Source organism: Cimex lectularius, unplaced genomic scaffold (assembly GCF_000648675.2).
Source record: "Cimex lectularius strain Harlan isolate CLEC.00 unplaced genomic scaffold, Clec_2.1 scaffold11, whole genome shotgun sequence".
In the NCBI taxonomy this organism is placed as follows: domain Eukaryota; kingdom Metazoa; phylum Arthropoda; class Insecta; order Hemiptera; family Cimicidae; genus Cimex; species Cimex lectularius.
Genome location: NW_019392673.1, coordinates 994,810 through 1,017,753, shown reverse-complemented (window position 1 = coordinate 1,017,753; position 22,944 = coordinate 994,810). Strand labels below are relative to the sequence as shown.

At 32.7% G+C, this 22,944-nt stretch overlaps 5 protein-coding genes across 7 annotated transcripts; 3 read left to right on the top strand and 2 right to left on the bottom strand.

Annotated features, from left to right (window-relative positions):
- Positions 1–13: 13 nt before the first annotated feature.
- On the top strand, positions 14–5,290 carry LOC106669394 (growth hormone-regulated TBC protein 1-like). The gene is made up of 8 exons (XM_014398852.2): positions 14–312; positions 3,061–3,262; positions 3,326–3,559; positions 3,674–3,745; positions 3,872–3,960; positions 4,023–4,131; positions 4,193–4,378; positions 4,439–5,290. The coding sequence occupies exons 1-8, from the start codon at positions 293–295 to the stop codon at positions 4,535–4,537; spliced, it is 1,011 nt and encodes a 336-aa protein (XP_014254338.1). The 5' UTR covers positions 14–292; the 3' UTR covers positions 4,538–5,290.
- Positions 5,291–5,519: 229 nt separating this feature from the next.
- On the bottom strand, positions 5,520–9,492 carry LOC106669395 (mitochondrial import inner membrane translocase subunit TIM14). Of its 2 annotated transcripts, XM_014398853.2 has the most exons (4): positions 9,405–9,492; positions 9,211–9,345; positions 5,791–5,901; positions 5,520–5,725 (listed from the first exon to the last, which is right to left on the bottom strand). In XM_014398853.2, exons 1-4 carry the CDS (start codon positions 9,405–9,407, stop codon positions 5,618–5,620), a joined length of 357 nt encoding a protein of 118 aa, XP_014254339.1. In that variant the 5' UTR covers positions 9,408–9,492; the 3' UTR covers positions 5,520–5,617. The 2 variants fall into 2 exon arrangements, with proteins under 2 accessions (XP_014254339.1, XP_014254340.1); XM_014398854.2 differs by lacking the exons at positions 9,211–9,345; positions 9,405–9,492 and adding an exon at positions 8,739–8,918.
- LOC106669391 (DNA replication licensing factor Mcm7) lies at positions 9,238–13,927 on the top strand. The gene is made up of 13 exons (XM_014398850.1): positions 9,238–9,741; positions 9,809–9,912; positions 10,447–10,587; positions 10,646–10,779; positions 10,843–11,023; positions 11,086–11,223; positions 11,289–11,471; positions 11,550–11,760; positions 11,828–12,123; positions 12,189–12,370; positions 13,160–13,334; positions 13,408–13,595; positions 13,651–13,927. The coding sequence occupies exons 1-13, from the start codon at positions 9,699–9,701 to the stop codon at positions 13,850–13,852; spliced, it is 2,178 nt and encodes a 725-aa protein (XP_014254336.1). The 5' UTR covers positions 9,238–9,698; the 3' UTR covers positions 13,853–13,927.
- Positions 13,928–15,864: 1,937 nt separating this feature from the next.
- Positions 15,865–20,549, bottom strand: LOC106669423 (E3 ubiquitin-protein ligase RNF25). Of its 2 annotated transcripts, none has more exons than XR_001340931.2 (6): positions 20,241–20,549; positions 20,065–20,133; positions 17,185–17,425; positions 16,846–17,070; positions 16,590–16,771; positions 15,865–16,525 (listed from the first exon to the last, which is right to left on the bottom strand). XR_001340931.2 is itself a non-coding variant. In XM_014398896.2 (6 exons), coding segments are annotated over exons 1-6 (747 nt in total). In that variant the 5' UTR covers positions 20,258–20,548; the 3' UTR covers positions 15,865–16,523. The 2 variants fall into 2 exon arrangements, 1 of the variants encoding a protein (XP_014254382.1); XM_014398896.2 differs by having other exon boundaries at positions 16,590–16,791; positions 16,855–17,070; positions 20,241–20,548.
- Positions 20,550–21,114: 565 nt separating this feature from the next.
- On the top strand, positions 21,115–22,579 carry LOC106669421 (nucleoporin SEH1). The gene has a single exon (XM_014398894.2). The coding sequence runs from the start codon at positions 21,294–21,296 to the stop codon at positions 22,503–22,505; it is 1,212 nt and encodes a 403-aa protein (XP_014254380.1). The 5' UTR covers positions 21,115–21,293; the 3' UTR covers positions 22,506–22,579.
- Positions 22,580–22,944: the final 365 nt, after the last annotated feature.

Below are 22,944 nucleotides of genomic sequence, written 5' to 3'. Positions count from 1 at the left end.
GCCTCAGTTGACCACCAATAATGGGGGCGTCTCATTTATCGCTTTCTGCGGCTTCTTGTTACTCCCATTTCTAATACATAAAATATTTTTTCTGTCTTTATTTTTTTAATCATAAACAAACTTTTAAATCGCGATTTTTAAACGAAGTCCAATGTAGAAGTCAGTAAATAACAAAGATAATTTTAACCATATTGCAATTAGAAGTATTAAAAAAAATTTATGAATTTTTCCCCCCTAATAAATTATTCTTGCTCTGATAAGCTGACTCAGATATAATAACTATTTGGCAGATATGACTGCATCCCAGTTCAGGTAAGTTCAATTTTTTTTGCATTGGCAAATGATAAAATTTTAAATGTTAAACAAGCAAGACTTAAAAATTTATTTCTCAATATGGCATACAAAGTAAGCGTATCAATTAAATTAATTCTACCTCGATGTCTTGGTTGTCCCAGATCTAACACCACATTACAATTTAAATTAGTAATTTTTAGCATTTAAAAACATCTATGATTGATCCTTAAATCAGTGACAGTCAGAAATGATAGTCATGACTGGAGCATGGATGCAATTACACATCCTTTTTGTTAACACTTACAACCATGGTGATCAGATATTTATCTGAATCATACCTCTATGGTAAGGTGGTTTAAATTTTATTCTGCACATTTTTGCATATTTGAAAAAAATATTGCAAATGATTTTTTTTAAATAATTAGAGAAATAAAAATAAATCAGGAGAATAGGAACATGAGAGGAAAAATACAATATCCTAAAATTTTATTCACATTTCTTAACTTTTCAGGAATAAATACATAAACAAACCAACAAAATAGATTTCTCTAGAAATAATCAGTATCTTATTTAATTATAATAATAATACATAATTGAAGAAATAAATATCTACCAGTACATACTAGTATAGTATACCAAGAATGTAAATAACTCATTGAATTGTTAAATCGTGATATTGAATTTGAAATCAATGAGTCACAGAACAATTAAAAAAAGATAATGTTGTTTTGAAATGCCAAGAAAAGTTATGACAACATTCCAAATTGTTTTGATTAAGATAACAGCTTTTATTGTCCCATATCTTTATGAAATGGAAAAAGCTTGTTTTTTTATCTTACATTTATGCTAAAGAAGTAATTTATTTTAAATTGGCATTTTTTAAATACTTTTCTCCATGATAATTGATTAAATTGTGATGTACTGCAACCAATTTTTCTCTGTTGACAAACACTTCTTAATAATTTGTTGAAAAACAGGATTTATAGTTAGAACTTTTTGTAATTGAGTTACTATGGGCCAGATCGACAGAATAGCTTTCTCGTATCAAGAGCACTGTCGATGAGTGGCCCTCGGAGGATCAGACTCTCAGAAGAAGGGCCATCCTTACCCAATTAATAATAGGCCATGCGAGGTTGACTCACGGACACTTACTTTCGTGCCAAAGCCCGCATATGTGTCCGGCATGCAGATAAAGGTTGTTTGATGTGTCCCACCTGATGGGTGCAATTCCTTGGCTCCATATAGGAATGCCACCCAATTGGAGAGTTGCACTTGAGCACGACAGCGAATGTTTGGGTCCAAGTCTGGGATATAGCAACCAAGTCAGCTATAACTGTAAATCTGGGTTGAGCTTATTTGCAAAAGTTTGCAAGTTACTTAAAAGTCTTTTACCCCAAACGATGCTCGCCAATACTAGCTTCCAAATCACCCCTTCGTCCTCCAGGATCTTCTTCCTATAGCTTCCTGGGTCCTTGGCAGTTGACTCTATTCGACTTATCACAATGGCTGGTCCTTGCTGGCACTTGCTGGCTGAGTCCTCTCGCTGAGTCCCAGATAGAGTATGGCTGCAGTCAGTTGGAGTCCCTGAATAGGACTGTTCTGAACTGGACTAGATTGCTCTAGACTTGGGATTTTCAAATCATCCCTTTTTATATCAGTTTCTCTACCAGAGTAGGGGCGAAAAGGAAAATCAAAAGTCAGGGGAGTTCCCATACCATGGGTGGGATCCTCCTGGTGGCCCCTGTCAGGGTCTGTGACACCCTTCAGATTTACAGCCTTTTTTTTGGGTGGTCCTTTAAACTAAGTTTTTTAAAATTATTTTAACAATTACAACTTACTTTATGATGGGGACCGGCTTACTTATTATTTTTAAAACATAATAGTATTTATTTGATAAGGTATGGCACTCTTGTTTGCTGTTGAAGCACCTTTTAATAAAATAATAAAATCCTATCTGACAGACTGGTACTGCCGCTCTTATTAATGCGAGTGTCCCCCAAGGCAGCATCCTAGGGTCCTTCTTATTCACAATTTACACAGCCTCCTTTCATCTAATACTGATCATTCCCTCTCATAGCCACAAATGAATCTTAATGGAAAACCCATTCCAACTTCAGATATTTTTGCTACCTGGGCTATACATTGACAAAAGACTAATGTAAAGAATCTCATACATGACTAAAAAGACAGAAAATTAACCAGTGCTACAAATTATTCCTTAGATTACTTGACTGTATATCTAACCTTACAAACAAACTCAACTCAAGAGACCGATATAGACATATGGAATTGAAAATGGGGGATCAAAGAAAATATCAAATTCCTAGAAAATCCAAACTATCCAATCAAAAATATTAAACTGTACCAACGTTCAAACTTAAAATCGAGAATGACCTACAATAATAATTTGTAATTGATATTATTAAATTCTGATATAAAAAATTCCACAAATATTTAAACTCACAACCTCCAAATAATCATTAAGTAACAGTCACTACACACCACAGGAAAACAAAAAAAACACTTCATTCCACTTCTCATTTAAAACAGTTGTGGCCGAGAGATCTCTTGAGAGATTGATTGGCTCAATGTGAGGGAGTGTCACTAGCTGGGTGACTTGTCTCATGTGTAACATGCTAGACTGTCAATCCTATCTCATTTGCTTGTTACAACTAAAAATCACAGTTGTAAAAACAATTAAATTTGAAAAAATACAATTTTATATTTAACAAATTGCATATCAACATAAAATGCTTATATTTTCAGCAAAGTCGATGAATATGGGTTCGAAAGGCCAGAAGATTTTGACTATGCCATGTATGAAAATTTCATATCCCAGTACCTGAAAATATTAGCTAAGCGGTCAAAAAAATGGTCTACCATCATGGCCTCTGGAAAGTCCCTAAAAAAATATTCGGGCCTAAAAGCAGACATCAGAAAAGGGATTCCAATCGAATTTAGAGAAACGGTGCACCTTTTTATTAAATGATTTTAACATTGAGTTCAGTGTAAATAAATAAGGCCATTTCAGGTTTGGATGATTGTCAGTGGAGCCTATGACGAACGTGAAGCATGTGGTAGCAACTACTATGTCGAACTGTTAGAATCCTTCCACAACCCGACTGTTGCCGAAACAATTAAAACAGATTTACCTAGAACGTTTCCTGACAATATATTCTTTAACGTTACCAATGAACACCAACAGCAATTGTACAGGGTGTTAATAGCCTACGGACAGCATAATCCAACTGTAGGATATTGCCAGGTGATTGCAACATTTACCTTTGTAATATTAAAAATGAACTTTTTATTTTGCAATCATTCTAAACTTTAACGACCTTTTTCCCTCAATGTTATATGAAGTTGATTTTTTCTACAGGGAATGAATTACATTGCCGGATTGCTATTGCTTGTAACGAAAAATGAAGAATCTACTTTCTGGTTGCTGAAGGTAAGCTGGATAATCAAATAATAAAATCCTGATTAATTACTGGCATAAATGTACAATTCCCGTGCCCATGGTATGAAATAAGATTTGATGCTAATTTTTTTTTTTCTTTTTGTACAAATATGCCAGGTTCTCTTAGAAAAAATCTTACCTGATTACTATGGTCAGACCATGGAAGGTCTTTTGACAGATATTGAAGTTATTTCCGAGTTAGTAAGGTATGTATTTTATTTTATTATTTTATTTTCGTGCTAAAATGACTTTTTATTTTATTTTTGAGACTGAGGTACCCGGATGTTAGTGCTCACATGACAAAACTTGGTTTACCATGGCCTGTTGTAACAACCAAATGGTTTGTCTGTCTCTATTGCGAAGTACTTCCTACTGAAGTAAGATTAATTGGTCAAATTAAAAATATTCCTCATCGTAAAATTATTTTTGAATTTATAGACCGTATTACGAATATGGGACTGTTTATTCAACGAAGGTTCAAAAATATTGTTTAGAGTTGCACTATCTATAATTGGGATTCATCGTGCTGATATTTTGGCTTGCGATCAGTTCTCAGATCTCAGCGATTGCATCAAGAACATAACCAAAGGGCCTACTACTTTATACTGCCATAAATTCATGCAGGTAAATTATTTATGATGTTATGTTAATCCTATATAAAAAAAAATCTTTGTTCCGGTACAGGCGATATTCACCATACCTGGCAAATTAAGCAGTAAGGCGTTAACTAAAATGAGGAACAACATAGCCAAATCACGCCACCTGAAGAACAAAGCTGATTAATTAGGTAATTCTTTGTTCCCATGATATAATTAATTATAGTCTCTGAGCCTAAGTCAAAACTTTGTAACAATTAATTATTTATTTAAAAACAATATTTATTAACTTGTAAAGTTGCTGTGATAAATAAATTCGTTAAACGCTCAGGTCATGTTTCAAGATAGATTTTCACCAGCACTTATTGTTTGGATGTACTGTCTTTGAAATGTTTATTACTTAATTTTTAATTTATTATAATTTATTCTACTTTTTTGACTTTTAATGTTGAATTGAATTAGTTTGGATTTGTTGTTATAACGGAATTTTCAATTTGGATCTTTCAGCCATAGCAACATAAGACTGTCTTATCAGCAATTTTGTATTATTAAAACTTTGTTATTAAAAAAAAAATTAAAATCTAATCACAGTTTAATTCAGTGTATTTAAATAAAGAATATTTTGTGAGGAATTTGGGTGATTATTAAAAATTAACATGGCTTGTAATTTTTTTAAATTTCAACAGTGCTGGTGAATGTTGCAAATGGTTCAAATAGAATTGTCTAGTCAGTTCCTGTCTTTACGATTTTTCCCTCCGTTTCAACAAAAAATCACGCTCAATACTTTTGTTGAACTCTTGCCCACATATTGTCATTACACATTTTTTACCAAAATATAAATGTTCGCTAATGACATTTGATAATTACTTAGTATGGAGTAGTATTGTTTATTATTTATTAAATCAATTATTTGTTCAGTATCATTTATAAATTAAATTGGAAATGTATTTATATTTATATGATAAAATTTTGTATTATTATATAATTATTGTGCTTTGTTGTATGTACAACTTAACATTTGTGAGAAAAAAATAAAATTTCTTTACATTTATTAATATTTCTTATTTATTTTAATGTACATTTGGTCAAAACATCAAGAAAAAACATAAGGAGGGGGAAATTTGTCTTGCCACGTACTATGAAATTTTATTATATTTAAATAATAAAAATTAAGAGAAATATATGACTATATTCACAGAAATTTAAAATATGTACAAGACTATCTCGTTTTTTTGCGGATCACAGTCTAATTGTTCATCGCTTAGCACTATTTGTTGCTTTCTAAGTGATCTTTTGCCTCATTAATCTTCGCTGCTATATATGGTGAACCACCTCGGTCTGGATGGTTGAGAGCCATGATCCTTTTGTGCGCTTCCTGCAAGAAAGATACACAAAATAAGGATAGTTTTTAGTTGTAATTTTGCAATGACATTTCTCTACCTTGATTTTAAGCTTGTTGGCCGAAGGGGATATTCCTAGAATCAAACTGGCTTCCCTTTTCGACATCTTTGAATCAAAACCGCCTTTATAGTACTTACTACCTGCAAAAGACTAAAAGTATCTCAGTTAGTACAATTATATTTTTAGCGTATAATTTTATCATGACATTCACAATGTTAAACATTTAACGTTGACGTTGATTTTTGCTCCATGTTTGTATACATGGGTTGAATCCTACACGTCCTAATCAACAAAACTAACTGTTATTCATTTAAATTTATTATTTATGTTTATAAAGGGACCATAATGTCTGAAATAATTAGGATTTTTTCATTGGTTATGTACCAACCATGGCATTCTAATTTATAAAATGTATCATATTTCAAAAAACTGGTCTACGCCTCAATAGTTTGATTTAAAAGCATTATTATACCAAAACAAATCTTTTACTTTATTTATACATAGTATAAGGCTATCTGGTATATTGTAAAATGAAACTGGATTGATGGGCCAAACAAGCTACTTTTAAGGCATTGCTCACGATTCAACCATGAAAATTACTTTAAGCAATTTTTATTCATACGAAACTGATCAACTTTTGATATGCGAATCATTGAATGTTCTTTCTTATACATGGTTTTAACAGCCTTGATCTTATTTTTCTACTCAGCAAAAGTAGGTCCGGCAATTTCCATTTCTTTTATAATAGAACTCAATGCATTTTCCCTCACAACTTTATTTTTATGCTCATCAAGTCACGTCGTTATTAAGCTGTGGAGTTTACAAATCATAAATGTATTAGATATTGACATCTTTTGTGACAAAGATACCACAAATTTTATTCAATTTTTTTATTTTCAAATTTTATTCTGCACTTTTTTTTTAAATATTTCGTGATTTTTTTTCATATTTGAAGAATATTGCAAAAGTTTTCTTGCATATTTTAAGAACATCGCTAATTTAAATACTTTTGTTTACTTATAAAAATGAACATAAACCAGGTAAATAAGAACATGAAAGAAAAGACAAATGAGCCTAAAATTTGATTTGAATTTCAGTTAACTTTCCAGGAACAAAACTTAAACAAACAAACCGACATAATAAAATTCTCTTGCCCCCATTTCCAAAACTTCTAGGTGCAGTTTTCTTTGCCTTTCTTGAAAAATTAAATTTTTTGAAGTAGTGAAAAATACTGAAATAGGAGCCATTTGAAATACAAAAATATCGATGTCAGTCCTCTTTAATATTTTCAACCTGGTAAATCTTAAAAAAAAGAAGCTTAAAATGGAACTTTAATATCTAAAATAGCAAGCTGGATTTTTCCCTTCAACAAAAACAAGATATTAGTTAAATTCATTCGTTCGAAATTAGTTAAATATTAGTGTGTTTTCTGAGACAGTGTTGTGTTCAGAGTATTAGTGAGATTTTAATGTTTTTTGTTTATATATGTTTGATTTTGAAGGGATGGGGAAAGAGCTAGGGCTAGAAATTTATTTTTCTAAGAGAAGTTGGCTTCTTTTAGATCATGTTATTGATAAAGATATATAAACATATCCTATGTAACAATCACTACCCTAAGCACATAATCAACAGACTAATCAAAAACTCACACCATCCACTATCACTAATAACACTACATTAATTTCATCGAACACAGACAAACCAACTTACATATACATTCCATTCGTTCATGGTCTATCCCACAAACATTTCTCTCTTCTGTTAACTTTAAAATAGCCTTCAAAAACTATTCACACTCTTTTTTCCAAAATTAAAGATTCCACACCAGTAGCTGCTTTGAGGTGAAAGGGATTGACAATGGAAAAAAGTTAATAGTTAGCCGTTCAGGATTATTATATACAGGATTATTAGTGAAAAGAGAGATAAATTGTTGGAGATTTAGACTATGTAGAATTGTATGATGTGTGGAGTGTAATGATTGCTTTATATGTTGTATTATGTATTGTGGATATTGAATTTGATTTATGATATTAGCGTAGCTGCGGCTGAGTTTACATGTGACTTTCTGTAATTGATGCTGTGTTTATCTCAGTTGATGTAAACCATTTCTAAAAAGTTATGTTTATGTTATTTTTCTGTGTTTAATATTTTTGGATTATTGAAAACAAAATTATGTTGGTGTTTACCAATACAATTAATTTTACCAATACAACACACCAGACGCATTCACTATAATCATATAATAATAATTTTTAATAATCATTAAAAAAGACATCTTCGATTAAAATACCAGATTAACTGAATTTTGGAAAATTAATTAAATTTTAAATGGAAATGATTAAATTGTTATATGGCTGCAGATTCATCAAATAGGCTACATCCGACAATATAGTTACTTATTAAATTGATGCACTCAGTCTTATGGCTGCAAATTCATCAAATAGGCTACATCCGACAATATAGTTACTTATTAAATTGATGCACTCAGTCTTACTGTTCTTCAGTTAATAAATATACAGCCTAAAGGCTAGTCCACACTTGGAGTGTATTGTGAGTCTACGTGGTACAAGATTTGAAGTCCCATTGAAACAGGATTCGGTGTACAATGTTGCACAACATTGCAAGTGCAGAAGCATGTTCCGGGGGCAACTGTCAATCACCAGTCAAACGCCAGCAGTTGATGCATGTGCTATTTTCCCACCTTCTTTTTTTCTCTCAACAACATGTGGTCAACCGAATTAACTTTAAAGTTAATCAAAGAATTACAAATAAACATTCGCTTGTGGGACCTGACACCTTGGCACAGCCATTTGCAAAAGATTTTCAAAATCTTTAGGTGTCATCTTAAAAAAATGAAAAATCCTATTCCATCTTCTAGTCTTAATATGTCCAAAAGATCACAGCATGTGTCTTGTTACTAAACAATTTTCAAACCCACTAATCTTTGATTTCTTTTATTTTTATTTTTAATTAATAATAACAATGACCGAGAAACATCCGCGAGGCTTAACTCCTGAGACATTTTCTTGGGAACTGCCTCTGTAGAGCAGACATTGTTGCGAAGCAGCCCCCAAAGAGACACGCAACATTGAATCAGGGCTGTTCCCAACAAAGTCGCACAACTTTGATCCTAATGCAGATTAGCCTTAACAGCACACTGTGTTAAATATTGTGAATTTTACCGAAACGACTACTTGACCAAACAACCGCCAAATCATATTAGAGAGCCTAAGAGCTAACTTTTGCTACATATGACATACTTTAAACATCTTTAAATCAAATGTTTAATAGTTAAATTTAGTGCATTGATAAAGTTGATTGATGATTGAACAACAAGAAATAGTTTACTGGGGATTTCGCAACCAATTGTTCGAGGATTTGCCTAAGCAAATTGTTGAGTGTCGAGATGAGACATGAACATAAATATTGATTGATTTTGTTTATCATGGTATGTTTTACCTGTGCATCCATCTTCGGGAAGGATTTGACGGCATCGGCCATTTTCTGGCTCATCGCAGGAGCAGCCTTCAGAGCATATTTCCCGATGAAACCGAGTGCTGCTAAACCGAGCCCGGCCACTATTATTCCCGCTGTCTACAATGGTCATAGAAGGTTTAATAAACAATTAAAAAAAAAAAACTGCAACATTTTACCATTATGGTGATAGACTTGTGTTTAATATACTGACATAAATAGAAAAGATAGTCGAAGACTTTGAAATGACTGCGAATTCTGTAACAAGGCCGTAACCTTCTGTAGCACGTTCACGATGCCTTATCGGTTTATCGTCCTTCCCGCCTAAATCGTAAAGTTCCCGCCCGGAATCGAGAAGGTTTCATTTAGTCGAAGCTAAACCGTTGCCCGTCGCTAAAAGCTCAACACTCAACAGGTCTCCTCATATTAGTTTTCTATTATTTGAATAAAAAAATAGCATAAAATCGACTACAATGGCTGCTAAAAAAGGATCGGTTAATTATCTGCAAATGAAAGGTATTTGATCAAAAATTTTAAAGCTTATTTAATTAACTTATCATCACTGAAATTTTTTATTTTATAGATAAGCTTAAGGAGTTTTTAATCACTTTTGCGGCTACGGATGAAGAAGGAGGTACATTTTTTAAGTACGCCAACCAACTCACGAAGCTCGCTAATCGTGAGCAGGTAATTATAATTTATTCCAAAATAAAGAAAAAACTAAGTACACAAATAGTATGAATGTTCTTATTGCACCATCTAGTTGCAAGAGTACTTACAGGGTACTTCACTGTAAACCCCGTGAAGAAATTTCATAACAAATATAATGCTTATTTTAATCTTATTTTTTAGCAAAGTGACAATAATAAAATTGTAACTTCTGCGTTCTGATCTCTTTGGATCTGCCATTCCATGCTTGTTTGGTCTGTCAGTCTGTTCCATTGCTTCCCCTTGGAATTTCTTTTGAGAATAAGTTTGAGAAAAAAGAAATATTTTTCAAATTTAAAAAATAACGAATAAAATTATCAATTTTGTGGAAATTGTATTATACTTTGAAATTATACAAACATTATTTTGTCATTAGTAACAACTTTAAATAGGATTGAACAAGTTAAACAACAGTGTAACAATGAAGAATAATTAGATTATAACACACAACAAAATTAAAAGATTTAGGTTCCGTTGGAGATTACATTTTTAACTCATGTACTCCATTTTCAGACAACTCTCACTGTTGAATTGGACGATATTTTTGAATTTGATAATAGCCTTGTTGAACCGATAATTGAAAACGCTAAGAGGTACATCAACATCCTGGCTGACATTGTTCAAGATCTACTACCCGATTACAAAACTCAGGATGTAAGTTTTACAAATATATATTAACTTTTCTCAAATTCACAATCGTATTTGTTTTCAGAATATTGCAAAGGATGCTTTTGACATCTACATAGAACATAGGATCTTATTACAAAATCGTGCCAATGCTGCCCACACGGGAGGCAACAATCGAGATCCTTTGAACAGTTATCCTAAAGAATTGATGAGGAGATTGTAAGTTTGGTGGTTTTATATATTGCAATTTTTTGTTTTGATGATGTATTTTTTTTCCCCCAGTGAAATTTATTTCAAAAACTTAACCACTTCCAAACACACCAACATCCGTGACGTCAAAGCACAATACATAGGAAAACTTGTAACTGTACGAGGTGTAGTGACAAGAGCTTCAGAAGTTAAACCTTTGGTTGTTGTTGCCACTTACACATGTGATCAGTGCGGAGCTGAAACATATCAACCGGTAAAAACAAAATTCTTTACTTCTCTTTCAGACGCATCATAAAATTTTTTGAACAATTTCAGGTCACTTCAATGTCATTCATGCCAATACTCGCTTGTCCAAGTGAAGAGTGTAAATCCAATAAAACATCAGGAAAACTCTATCTTCAATCTCGCGGCTCTAAATTTACAAAATTCCAAGAGTTGAGGATTCAAGAACACGTAAGAATTTGCAGTTATTGAATATTATCTATTATTGGAATAATAAAAAAACTCACTTTTTCCAGAGTGATCAAGTTCCAATGGGGACTATTCCAAGATCACTGATGGTATTCTGTAGAGGAGAAACTACTCGTCAATGTGCACCAGGAGATCATATCGAATTAACAGGAATTTACCTTCCTCTTCTAAGATCCGGCTGGCAGCAATTGAGAGCTGGTCTTATTTCTGAAACCTATTTGGAAGCTCATGTAAAAAAAATTACCCATTCGACATATTTTAATTTTTTTTTTAAAGATTCATTTATATAATTTTTGTTTTATTTTCAGAGAATTGAACCCTTAAACAAACTTGATGATAAAATGGGTGAAGGAGAATTGTCAGAAGAAGAGATAAAACAGCTAGCTGGCGATGACTTTTATCAAAAACTTGCAGCTAGCCTTGCACCAGAAATTTACGGTCATGAGGACGTAAAGAAAGCCCTGTTACTTCTGTTGGTGGGTGGAGTTGACAAAAGCCCCGATGGAATGAGGATTAGAGGTGCCGATGTTTAAACATTTTTCAAGTATTTCTTTTATCAATTTATAATTTTTTGTTTCTTTTTAAGGAAATATCAACATTTGCCTCATGGGAGATCCAGGTGTCGCTAAATCACAAATGTTGTCGTACATACAAAGGTTATCTCGCAGGGCACAATATACCACAGGAAGAGGCTCGTCAGGAGTAGGTCTCACTGCAGCTGTAGTAAAAGACCCCTTGACAAATGAATTAGTACTTGAGGGTGGAGCTCTAGTACTTGCTGACCAAGGTATATGTTGTATCGATGAATTTGATAAAATGGCAGAATATGATAGAGTTGCTATTCATGAAGTAATGGAACAGCAAACAGTTTCAATTGCAAAGGTAAAATTTATTATTGCCATGTGCATCTTGTGTTGTTATAAATGTATAATTTAATATATAATCAGGCAGGAATAATGACCCGTCTCAATGCAAGAGTCAGCATTCTGGCTGCTGCTAATCCAGCATTTGGGAGGTACGATCCAAAAAAAAGTGTAGAGCAGAATATTCAGTTGCCGGCTGCTCTTCTATCCCGTTTTGATTTACTTTGGCTTATTCAAGATAAAGCTGAAAGAGATAATGACTTAAGGTAATTTTCATTATTTTATCTTAAATAAGACGTATTGTCTAATCGTGGTCTTATTCTAAAGCCTAGTAGGTACTGGGATTCTTTGAATCGATTCATGTTGCGGGGTAGTCGGGGCTGTGTGATTCATTGTTACAATGCAGCCCCGACTGCTCCGCGACAAAGACCGTGTCCAGACCAAGATTCAGTTCACATTCATCAGTGCCTGTGAAAATGACGGAGGAACTAGCTCTCTCGGGAATTTCCCTTGCTCTTTTTTGCATTGCACGTAGTGAATCCAATCGGAAGTGCATTTAAAAAAAACGCCCAAAAAGATGGTGGGTTCGACAAATATTTCACGGTGGGAATCAGCACAGGAAAAATCTTTTGGACACATTGAGATTAAATGATGGTGCAGGGTTCAGAAATTTTTTGAGGATGTCCCCGACCGATTTCTTACTGAAAATCTTCAAGAAAACGCTCACTAGAACATCAACTAAACAAATGAAGCAAGAGCACTTGTTCCGATTCACGTCCGCACTGGCAAATGTTGCACAAAATTGAGTCAAAGAATCCCACATCCGATGGGATTCAAAAGAGTCCGAAAATGCTAGCGTGCAACACAGCAGATTCATCGCAACAATGAGTCGGGGCAGCCCAGACTTAAGCTAGACGCAGCTGAGACTCTCCCGAGATTCAAAGAATCCCAGTGTGTCCTTTACCTTAACTGGTTTTGACACCATCTTCATTTATAGTGAAACACTGTCCAATCCATTATCTATTATTCAATCGATATTGCCTGTAATTTTGTAGACTTGCTCAGCACATTGCCTACGTCCACAAAAATGTGAATCAACCACCGACCCAAATTCAACCCTTAGATATGTCGCTAATGAGAAGATATATTGATCTGTGTAAAAGAATAACCCCAACAATCCCCCAGAATCTGACTGACACTATTGTTGAAGCATATGTCGACATGAGAAAGGTGATTCTTTTATAAAACTTCACTTTTATTGAAAAGGTGTTTATAAATATATTATTATTTTTGTTATTATTAGGAAGCGAGAAACAACAAAGACATGACATTCACATCAGCACGTAATCTTTTGGCGATTCTCCGTCTCGCAACGGCTCTGACTAGGTTAAGACTCGCCGACGTGGTCGAGTCTGAAGATGTATCAGAAGCGATGAGGCTTCTTCAAATGAGCAAGGCATCGCTTGCCTTCGGGCAAGAAACTGTAGCCAGGTATTTTTATATAACTATAAATCGTATGCAATATCACTACACAGTTTATTTCCAGGCCCTTGTCTGCAGTGGATAGGATATTCTCGGTAATCAGAGAGTTAGCCAGCGGCGCCCAGACTGTCAAATTAAGCGACATCAGAGAAACGTGTGCAACTAAAGGATTTCAAGCCGGTCAAGTTGACGCTTGCTTGGAAGAATATGAACAATTAAATGTGTGGCAAGTAAACCAAGCAAGAACAACATTGACATTTGTATGAATGAATCTACTTTTTCTTTTTTCTTTTTATATTGCCCTTACATTGTCCTCATAATAAATTTTATGCATTAATGTATTCTTGTTCTAATTCATTTAATATTTCTGTGTTGAAAGTAAGAGTTTGGCCTAAGAGTATGGGACAGGGACTGTGATGGAGTGGTTAGGGTGTCCAACTTGTATTTGCCACTCTTAGCAGTTCAACCCTTTCCTTTCACACTAATAAATTACATCCATTATATTTTGTGGTCCAATTGGCCAAATAACTTCTTTCAATTAATTTATCTTTATGTAAGGTAATGGTTGAATTAAAAAGTTAGTGTCACGAGCGGGATTCGAACCCACAACCTTTGGCTAAATACGCCGCTGCTATACCACTTGAGCTATCGTGACTTCGATCCACTCGAATAAATTACTTTCATTCCAATAAATCAACTTAAGCTACATAAAAATGTATATTTAAAAAACCCTATAGCAGGGGAGTCTGATCTGTGCCCAAACGTTTCGCACATGTACCAAAATATTGCATGTGTATATCAAATCTACAATTGAAAAAATGCTCGATCGTTATTTTATCCTTGTATAATGGGTACTTACACACCAGAAGGTGCCTATATGTTATTCTTGTTTGACATGTTTTCAATAAGTTAATAAACAGTGAGATAATGAAAAATAAACAAAATAAATGCTCAGGCAATGATGAAAAGCCAATCAATATAGCAAAATGTATTTAAATAACTAACATGCACAAGGTGACAAATTAAACAGATAAAAAATACTCTTTAAGAACTTTTATTTTACAACTTAAGTCTTTAAAATGTAACAGATCGATTTTGAATAGTAACAAAACTATAAACCAGGAATAAAACAAATAAAAAACGTTTTAAAAAAAAAGCAACAAGTACACTAACTACATACATAAATGAAATCCAAAAAGTTAATTAGAATTTGTTCGAGTATGAATATTTTATTTTACCAATAAAGCATTTTTAAAATAATATAACGATAATATATAGAATTTTCGTGTCATGGACATTCTCGCAACCTGCTTCATATTACTGGAGGATCTCACATTCAGCCTTTGAAGCAGGAAAGCGATGTGAGTATTGCCCTTCAATCAAAGTAAGGCTTTTACCTTTTACCATTGCAATTTTGTTTTTGTTTTAGTCTTACTCCAGTTATACGAATGTTTTAAATACGAGGTTTATCATTTTTTTTTAAATTCTCACAAGGAAAAACCCCTTTTGATTTTATTTAATTTCCCCCTTTTTTTTCTCCTATGCAACTCAATTATTTTGATGTGTCCCTTTGGTTGGTTACAAATGGGAATATTACAGTAATTACTCATTGATAACTTTCTATCGAATTACTTAATTACAAAAATTGCACACTAAAATAAAACAAAAAAGTGTAAAGAAGAATCTGTTACTGAAATAAACAAACAATAAATAATTACTAACAATAATATTCACAAATACTTAATTGATCATAAGCTAACATAATGTTATTATGTAATATCAATAAAATATTACTCAATAAAAATCACATTTCAGCAAATATTACATTATATTCAAGATTATCATTACTATTATATGCATTTTTTTTTTTTTTTTTTTTTTTTACTGCACACTGATTTTTGTTCTGTCTTTATGGAAGAAAAGCCTATGAAAACTGTTTTGAGTTAAATATGACAAAAATGAACATCATGGTTGAAACAATACACTAATTTTTTTAACATTTCACATTACAAAGATCATTAGTAAGTTAAATGTTCAAGAAATAACCAAAAAAATATACATGCATACTGAAATTATCACAATAACATCTACGACTAACATAGCCAACTTTTATAAAATATTATGAAAGACTTTCATAAAAATTCGGTATCAATAAAAATTTTATAATACTTTCTGTCAAGTTGCATTTATATATATATATATTTAAATTTCAAAAATAAAGAAGCCCTAATAAAAATTAAATTAAAATTGTTAATTAGTAAGTTTTGTTTTTTTTTAATTTGAAAGGAATGTTATGTGTCAATGGTAAACAGCCAAATTTCTAGAATGTTAAGGAAGATTCAAAACCTGTTTTAAGCCATTAGATAGCAAGATTTTACTCAGAGATGATTGCAATTTTAAATTGCTAACCGTTTAAAATAATAACTATGAAGATTCTATTATTTTTAAAAGTGGTGATGTAAACTCGAATTTCTATGCCGTAAGTCTTCAAAATATAAATTAGACAGCTTATTGCATAAGAGACAACACTTGTATGTGTGACTAGAAAATAATTATATAAAATAATCAACTTATTTCTATCATTATAACTATTTGGCAGTTAAAGATAAAACAGAATTACAAAATAATAACTAATTTTTTCTGTGCATTATTTGAGCTACATTGGCGTTAATTTTATAATGTATGAATATTAAAAAGTTAAGACTTTTTTTTGTGTGTTCCAATTCATACTGGCATTGCTACAAGATGTAGTTACATGTGTAAATGTTTAGTTTTTATATATAAAGGGTCATTTTAAATTTGCTTAAGCACTCTTCAAGCTCTTAACGGAGTTTTAATGTACACCATATGCCTCAGAATACCGTAACTACAATATGAGTTATTGTCGATATGTCTTATGATTTATGTCATCTGTTATTTCCTATGCCATTTCATTCTTCCTAAAAAAATAATAAAAATAAATTGGAGTAAATTAGATATAGGTAAGATCTTCAAAAGACTTACAGAAAGAAGGAGAGTCTTCTTGGATGATCCCTCCCTTACTTCTTTGATGTAAGAAAAGCTCTCCCATTTTTTCTTGAAGCATTCTCAATTCCGGCGTAGGCTGGAAAGTTCTAGGTGCTTCTTCAAGTTCAATAGGCGGATGGGCGTTTTTTAAAACCTCGACATCATAAGATATTTGAGATCTACAAATGGGGCATAAAGCCTAAAAAGTACAATTTGCTTTAAAACAACTGTTACAAAAATTACTAGAAATAACCTGTTCCACCTTGAATTGTTCCTCTGTTTTTTCCCATGGAGGAAGCTTATCTTGTTCCTCTTTAAAAATATTTTCTGACGCCGTGAGGTGCCCAGCAAGGCAACGAGAGTGAAAATAATGATAGCAATCTGTTTTTATAAAATCATCTCCTTGTCTAAATCCATATAGACAAATACAACAAGGTACACATGGTTTATTACTTGCAGTGAGCTTTTCCTTAACAACCTAAAATATTATTTTGAATGCATCAGTCATCTTAAAACTAAGAGATGTGCTTATAACACACAGTAGAAAGTTACTAGCCCTTGCTTGAAGAGCTAAGACAAAATCTACACAAACCTCAATTAATTCAAATAATGCTGGCTGTCCAATAAGTTGATTACATTTATCTTCTATTTGTGAATATATGTCATTGATTAAACTATCTTCAAGGCCCCTCGGGTTTTTGAGCTGTACAGTTGGTCTTACGTCCGGGTAACCTTTTGGGAGATGCACAACTAATGTGACTCGGACATACTGTAAATCTACATCAAGCGCTGTCCAAGGATGCACTTCCATCTCAATCCCCGTAGCCATGCCGCTGGAAATCATTCAGTTTTTTAAATAACTACTGTAAATTGAGACAACCAGTTCAAAAACAAATACACTTTGCCTGAAATATTATAGTTTATTATTCATAATTTGCCTTTTTATTTTTATTATAGGGAGTTTTATTTTATAGTTTATTATGGATTGTACTTTTTTGTCACTGAAGCATTTGGCTTTTCTATCCGAAAACAATATTTGGTTCAATGTTGCATTGCATATTCAATTGTTTTATCAAGAAATTAGTTTCTATTTTTCCTTTTTCAAGACTTCTGTTCTTGTCATCAGTTCTTTCTGATTCTTGTCAACAAAAAGTTCTAGCCAACAATGGCACAATCTGATTCACAGAAGTAGAATATGTCAAAGATAAATATTTGAAATTGTACAATATAAGATCATAAGGAGGAAAAGAGAACAAAATGAATGAATCATTGCAGATGAACAGACTTTAAGGTAAACAAAGAATACATGGTCATAGCACACTGAAAAATCTGGAGAGTTGTACTATCTACACACAAAGGCAAAACATTATGCCCATAAGGAAATTTTATTTATTATCCTAGTTTTTATCAAATGAAATTTAAAACTGTAATTCACGTTTATTAAAATTTTATGTTCTAATGTCAATTGATTCTTTGTTTGACCTTAACAACCACTCCCAAGATTTCTCAAGTATTTCTGTAGTAAAGTTAGCTTATTTTTCTCCAAAAAGTATCTGTGGAAGATGTATACAAGCTTTTACTACTGGACTTGCTAGTCTAGAATAAATAATTAATAATAATTATTGTTTTACAAAGTTTTAACTAGGAGAGCCATATATCATCATTATGGGGTTAAGAACATGTAATTTGATCCGTATCTATCATTTTGGTACTTGTACTTGTTTAGTTGGTATCTTGGTGGTGGTATCTTCTGTGCAAGAATATTGAAATCTTTTTGGAAGAAGAATGTGAGGCTTTGTGAGTCAAAATGAAGATAACAATACCCGCTTAAAAGTTACATGAAGCTACAGGAATACAAGTGAGATGTTCATCTGTGTTTCTGTTCAGGCTTTTTTTTATCATTGCGATAATGCTGCCTTACCTTGGACTATATCAATGTGTACAAAAATCCAAGATTCTTGCGGCAAGAATATTTCAATTTCTTAAGAAGTGGAATGTGATCATGAGTCATGATCAAGATAATGTTTAAAATTTTGTGATAAAAGAAGCTAACATGCTTTCTACTGGGTTATTCACCTGTTTTTCTATTTTTTTCTTTTTATAGTAATTGTGACAATGCTGCTTTACTTAATTGTACAATTGTACTTTGTACATACTGAATCAGTATGTACAATCTTAGAGATTTGTCTGTGGCAAGAATATCTGAATTTCTTAGAAGAGGAAAGCAAGGTGAAATGTAGGATGAGAAAAAATGAATTTATACAATGCTAGAAATTTTAGATTCAATCAAAGTATTTGTACTCAACTTATGATTTTTCCTTCTTGAAGATGGGATAACAGGTCATCTCAAGAAGTGAGAGGAGATGACCTATTATCCCACCTTCAAGAAGGAAAAATCATAAGTTAAACTGTTGAGGTCAAAATATAAGAAAACATCGTTATTTGTACTCACCCAATGTGTTTGTTTGCTGTGTACTTTGATTGAATCTAAAATTTCTAACATTGTATAAATTCATTTTTTCACACCCTACATATATTTGTAAAATTTAAACAATGTTTAGAAATCCCAGGACCTGACGATGATCTCAATAAAGATTGAAACGTTGGCATGATAAAGAAAAATGTTTTTCTATACCTACGTGACACCAGACCGCATCTCACGATCTCCAAAGAATCATATATTAGTATTATTTCATAATTGTACATTAGGATCATGTCAATATCATCAGTGTATACAAAAATCCCAGAGATTGGAATTCAATATTGCCTGTAGTAGGAATATTTGAATTTCATAAGAAGAGGAAAGCAAGGCGAACTTCAATTCGGAGTCAATAAATGTAACAAAACACATTTTTTGTGATATAAGAACAGGGCCACAATAGAGGTGATCGTCTGTGTTTTTGTTATACCTTTTTTATTAGTGTGATGATGTTGCTTTCATTCACTATAATTATAACACCGTACTACACACTGTAATTCAAAAGATCCTTTTTTTGTAAATAAGTACATCACCAGCCTTTGTTGAGTAGATGATTTATATAACTATTATTTCATAATAGTACATTTTAACCATGTCAATGTCATCAGTGTATGCAAAAAAATCCCAGAGCTGGTTATCTGTGATTTTGTTCTGCTATTGTTGTATTTTATCAGTGGTGATGCTGTTTTCGTTTGCTACAATTGTAGTAAAATCCTTTTGTAATTTGTGTTAATAACACTAATCCTCTTTAACAGTAAAGCATATCGATAAAAGTCCTTACTGAAATAAACATGGAATGCAGTAAAAATTCTATAAATTACAAATAAAAAGATTTGACTGGCACAGTCAAATTTAGGTAATTTATTTTAATTTATTATATTGTAATATAATATAATAAAGATATTTGGCGTATAAAATAATTTCCGAACTTCAAATATATTTTGAATTATGAGAACACATAACTCTATGATAATAAATTGATAAGGATTTTACCTTTCGTTGGTCTTAATGTCAATCTCATTTAGCAGTATCGCTTGAAGAGCCTCCAGCTCGTCAGCCACCCTGAAAGAAAATATAAATTAAACAGTTTAAAAATTGTACAGAAAAGTAGAGCTTTGACAATCTATTTGAATAGTTTCAGATGTAAAAAAAAAATTGTGATAGGCTACCTTTCGTCGTCGTGCATACTCGCCTCCACCGACAAAACACCTTATTAGTAAAATTAACTCAACAATCTGCTTAGATTTATTGATATTTGTCACCAGAACACAAATACCAAGTTGGGGAAAAAAGGGGAAAAGGTAGCTGTGTAAAGTGTGTAATCGAGTTCTTGTCAACGATAAACTTCTACCGTCGTGATTTCGGAGGTGACAAACAAAAATCAATAGATCCTAGATGGTTGTGGTAAAAGCGATAAAAATAAAATTTTGCGATATCGGACGAAAACAAAAAGATTTATCCTTTTTTGAAAGAATTAGGGTTTTTAAATATGTTTTTTTTATACTTTTATTCAATACCCTTGGGAAATTAATGATAAGATATAAGCGGGAAAACTGCAACTATGAAAGTAACTCAGTACAAAGTAAGAAAAACTATTTTTGCACGTTCTAAAAATAAAATTTGTATTTGAGTTTTCAAAAATGTATTATTTCTTTTTTCCAATTTTCTACTTCAAGAATAATACTAATCCAAGTATCCGAATAAAAAATTTAGAAACACTATTGACTGCGAGTAAAGCTTGAATGAATTTGATTTTTAAATTGAGTTTCAATCTGTAAGTATGAAAAATTTTGAACAAAGTGGTGAACTGTAAATCGTTAAACTATCGACCATATTCCAATAATTAATAATAAACTAAATAATCAATTACTGGTGTATTCAAACTAAAACACATTACTGAATTATATGAATGATGTCGATTGTATACTAATATTTATTGTATTAAATTAAAAGTAGCTAAAATAACTTCAGATGTAAAGTAAAAATCCAGCAACTGGAATACGACAGTTTAAAATAATATGAAATTTGTTTTTATTTTATACATGAGGTCATTGTGCGTTCCATTAAGGTTCTCTGTTGTCGTATAAGGTTATCCATTGTTTTGTTTGTATTTTTGGAAAGGGTATTTTTATTCTATTTAGTACTCGGCGCTCGCTATATCCTTTCACTTTTCCCTTCTAACCATGCCATAAATAATAGTGTAAAAAATCTTTTAAAGGAAAATGTTTAGCCCGAAGACTTTGACCTCCGAGCATAGAGATTTGATTCACGATGTCGCCTTCGATATTTATGGAAATCGCATGGCAACCTGCTCCAGCGATCAGACGATCAAAGTGTGGGATGTCGGGAAGGACGGAGACTGGAAGCAGACCTCGTCCTGGAAGGCGCATAGCGGTTCGGTCTGGAAGGTGACCTGGGCCCATCCGGAATTCGGCCAGGTGCTTGCCTCGTGCTCTTTCGACAGGACGGCAGCCGTCTGGGAAGAGATCGTCGGCGAGACGAACACAATGGGCTCGTCTGGGTACAAACACTGGGCCAAGAGGACTAATCTCGTCGATTCTCGGACTTCCGTTATGGACATAAAGTTTGCCCCCAAATCGATGGGACTTCTGTTGGCGACATGTTCCGCGGACGGTATCATCAGGATATACGAGGCTCCTGATGTCATGAACTTGGCTCAGTGGACCCTACAGCAAGAGGTCGCCTGCAAGCACCAAGCCAGTTGCATATCTTGGAACCCCAGTTATACAAGAGAGAAAAGATGCACGAAGAGTTCTTTCGTTAAGCCCCAAGTGTCAGGCGATAAAAAGGACGAGTTGAAATCGGAAGACAGTGAAAACAATGGTACAAATGGACAGAAAAATCCATTTTCAAGCGAAAAAAATGATAAGATGGTCATTTTACCCCAAGTACCGTTATTAGCTGTTGGATGCGATGAATTTAATTGTTCTTCCAACAATAGAATAGTTATATTGCACTACCTCTCCCTAGTCAGAAGGTGGAATAAAATAGATTGTGCGGTTTCTGTAAGTGATCCTGTTCACGACTTAGCCTTTGCGCCTAGACTGGGACGGAGTTTCGATCTGTTGGCCATCGCCACAAAAGACATAAAGCTTTTGACAATTTATCAAATCATGGCTTCATCGGGCGCGATTCGGTTTGAAGTCAGCCTTACCGCCACTTTTGAGGATCATTTCAGCACGATATGGCGAGTCAGTTGGAATTCAATCGGTAGCATTCTTGCCTCGACTGGAGACGACGGTAGCGTCAGGATGTGGAAACAGTGTCAGAAGTCAGTCTGGAAATCTATTGCTGTAATCAAAGGCGATGGGCATATTGTAAAATCAAAAGAGAACCAAGAAACTGTAAATAATAGTTCAAGGTATCTTAAATTGGGTAGTATTAGCAATCCCACCCAAGTACCTTGGCACTAGTTGAAAATATTTTGTACAAAAATGTAAATTTCTACCATTATTAAAATGAAAATGGTAAAATTAATTGTTAATATTCTATAAAATATATGTATATGTTCTATAAAATATATGTAAAATATGTAAGTTTATAAACCAATACAAATAACCCTTATTTTTTACTTGTATGTTATTATTTACATGACAACATTTATGGTAAAAGCAGTTGATATTATTTTAGTTTATTTTGTATTTTATTTTAGTTTAAAAAAAATGTAATTTTACATATAATAAAACAAACTGATTTGAATTGTAATTAGTAATAAAATAATAAATATATCCAATGTTTTAAAATTCTTTATTCATTTTAGAGATTTTATATAATAACTAATTTTTACAATAATTTATTCAAGTTTATTTAGTAATATAAGTAATATGTTATATAATATTTAGTAATTCAAGT

Coding starts and splice junctions, on each gene's coding strand:
- LOC106669423 (XM_014398896.2), bottom strand. Junction 17,071..17,184: donor CATTATTTGAATTAATTGAG/GTTTGTGTAGAT, acceptor ATAATATTTTAG/GTTGTTAAGGAAAAGCTCAC. Junction 16,792..16,854: donor AAACAGAGGAACAATTCAAG/GTGGAACAGGTT, acceptor TGTACTTTTTAG/GCTTTATGCCCCATTTGTAG.
- LOC106669395 (XM_014398853.2), bottom strand. Junction 5,902..9,210: donor TCCCGAAGATGGATGCACAG/GTAAAACATACC, acceptor AGATACTTTTAG/TCTTTTGCAGGTAGTAAGTA. Junction 5,726..5,790: donor CCAACAAGCTTAAAATCAAG/GTAGAGAAATGT, acceptor TCTTTCTTGCAG/GAAGCGCACAAAAGGATCAT.
- LOC106669394 (XM_014398852.2), top strand. CDS start 293: ATGACTGCATCCCAGTTCAG. Junction 3,560..3,673: donor CAACTGTAGGATATTGCCAG/GTGATTGCAACA, acceptor TTTTTTCTACAG/GGAATGAATTACATTGCCGG. Junction 3,746..3,871: donor CTACTTTCTGGTTGCTGAAG/GTAAGCTGGATA, acceptor CAAATATGCCAG/GTTCTCTTAGAAAAAATCTT.
- LOC106669391 (XM_014398850.1), top strand. CDS start 9,699: ATGGCTGCTAAAAAAGGATCGGTTAATTATCTGCAAATGAAAG. Junction 9,742..9,808: donor TAATTATCTGCAAATGAAAG/GTATTTGATCAA, acceptor TTTATTTTATAG/ATAAGCTTAAGGAGTTTTTA. Junction 11,024..11,085: donor GAGCTGAAACATATCAACCG/GTAAAAACAAAA, acceptor GAACAATTTCAG/GTCACTTCAATGTCATTCAT.
- LOC106669421 (XM_014398894.2), top strand. CDS start 21,294: ATGTTTAGCCCGAAGACTTTGACCTCCGAGCATAGAGATTTGATTCAC.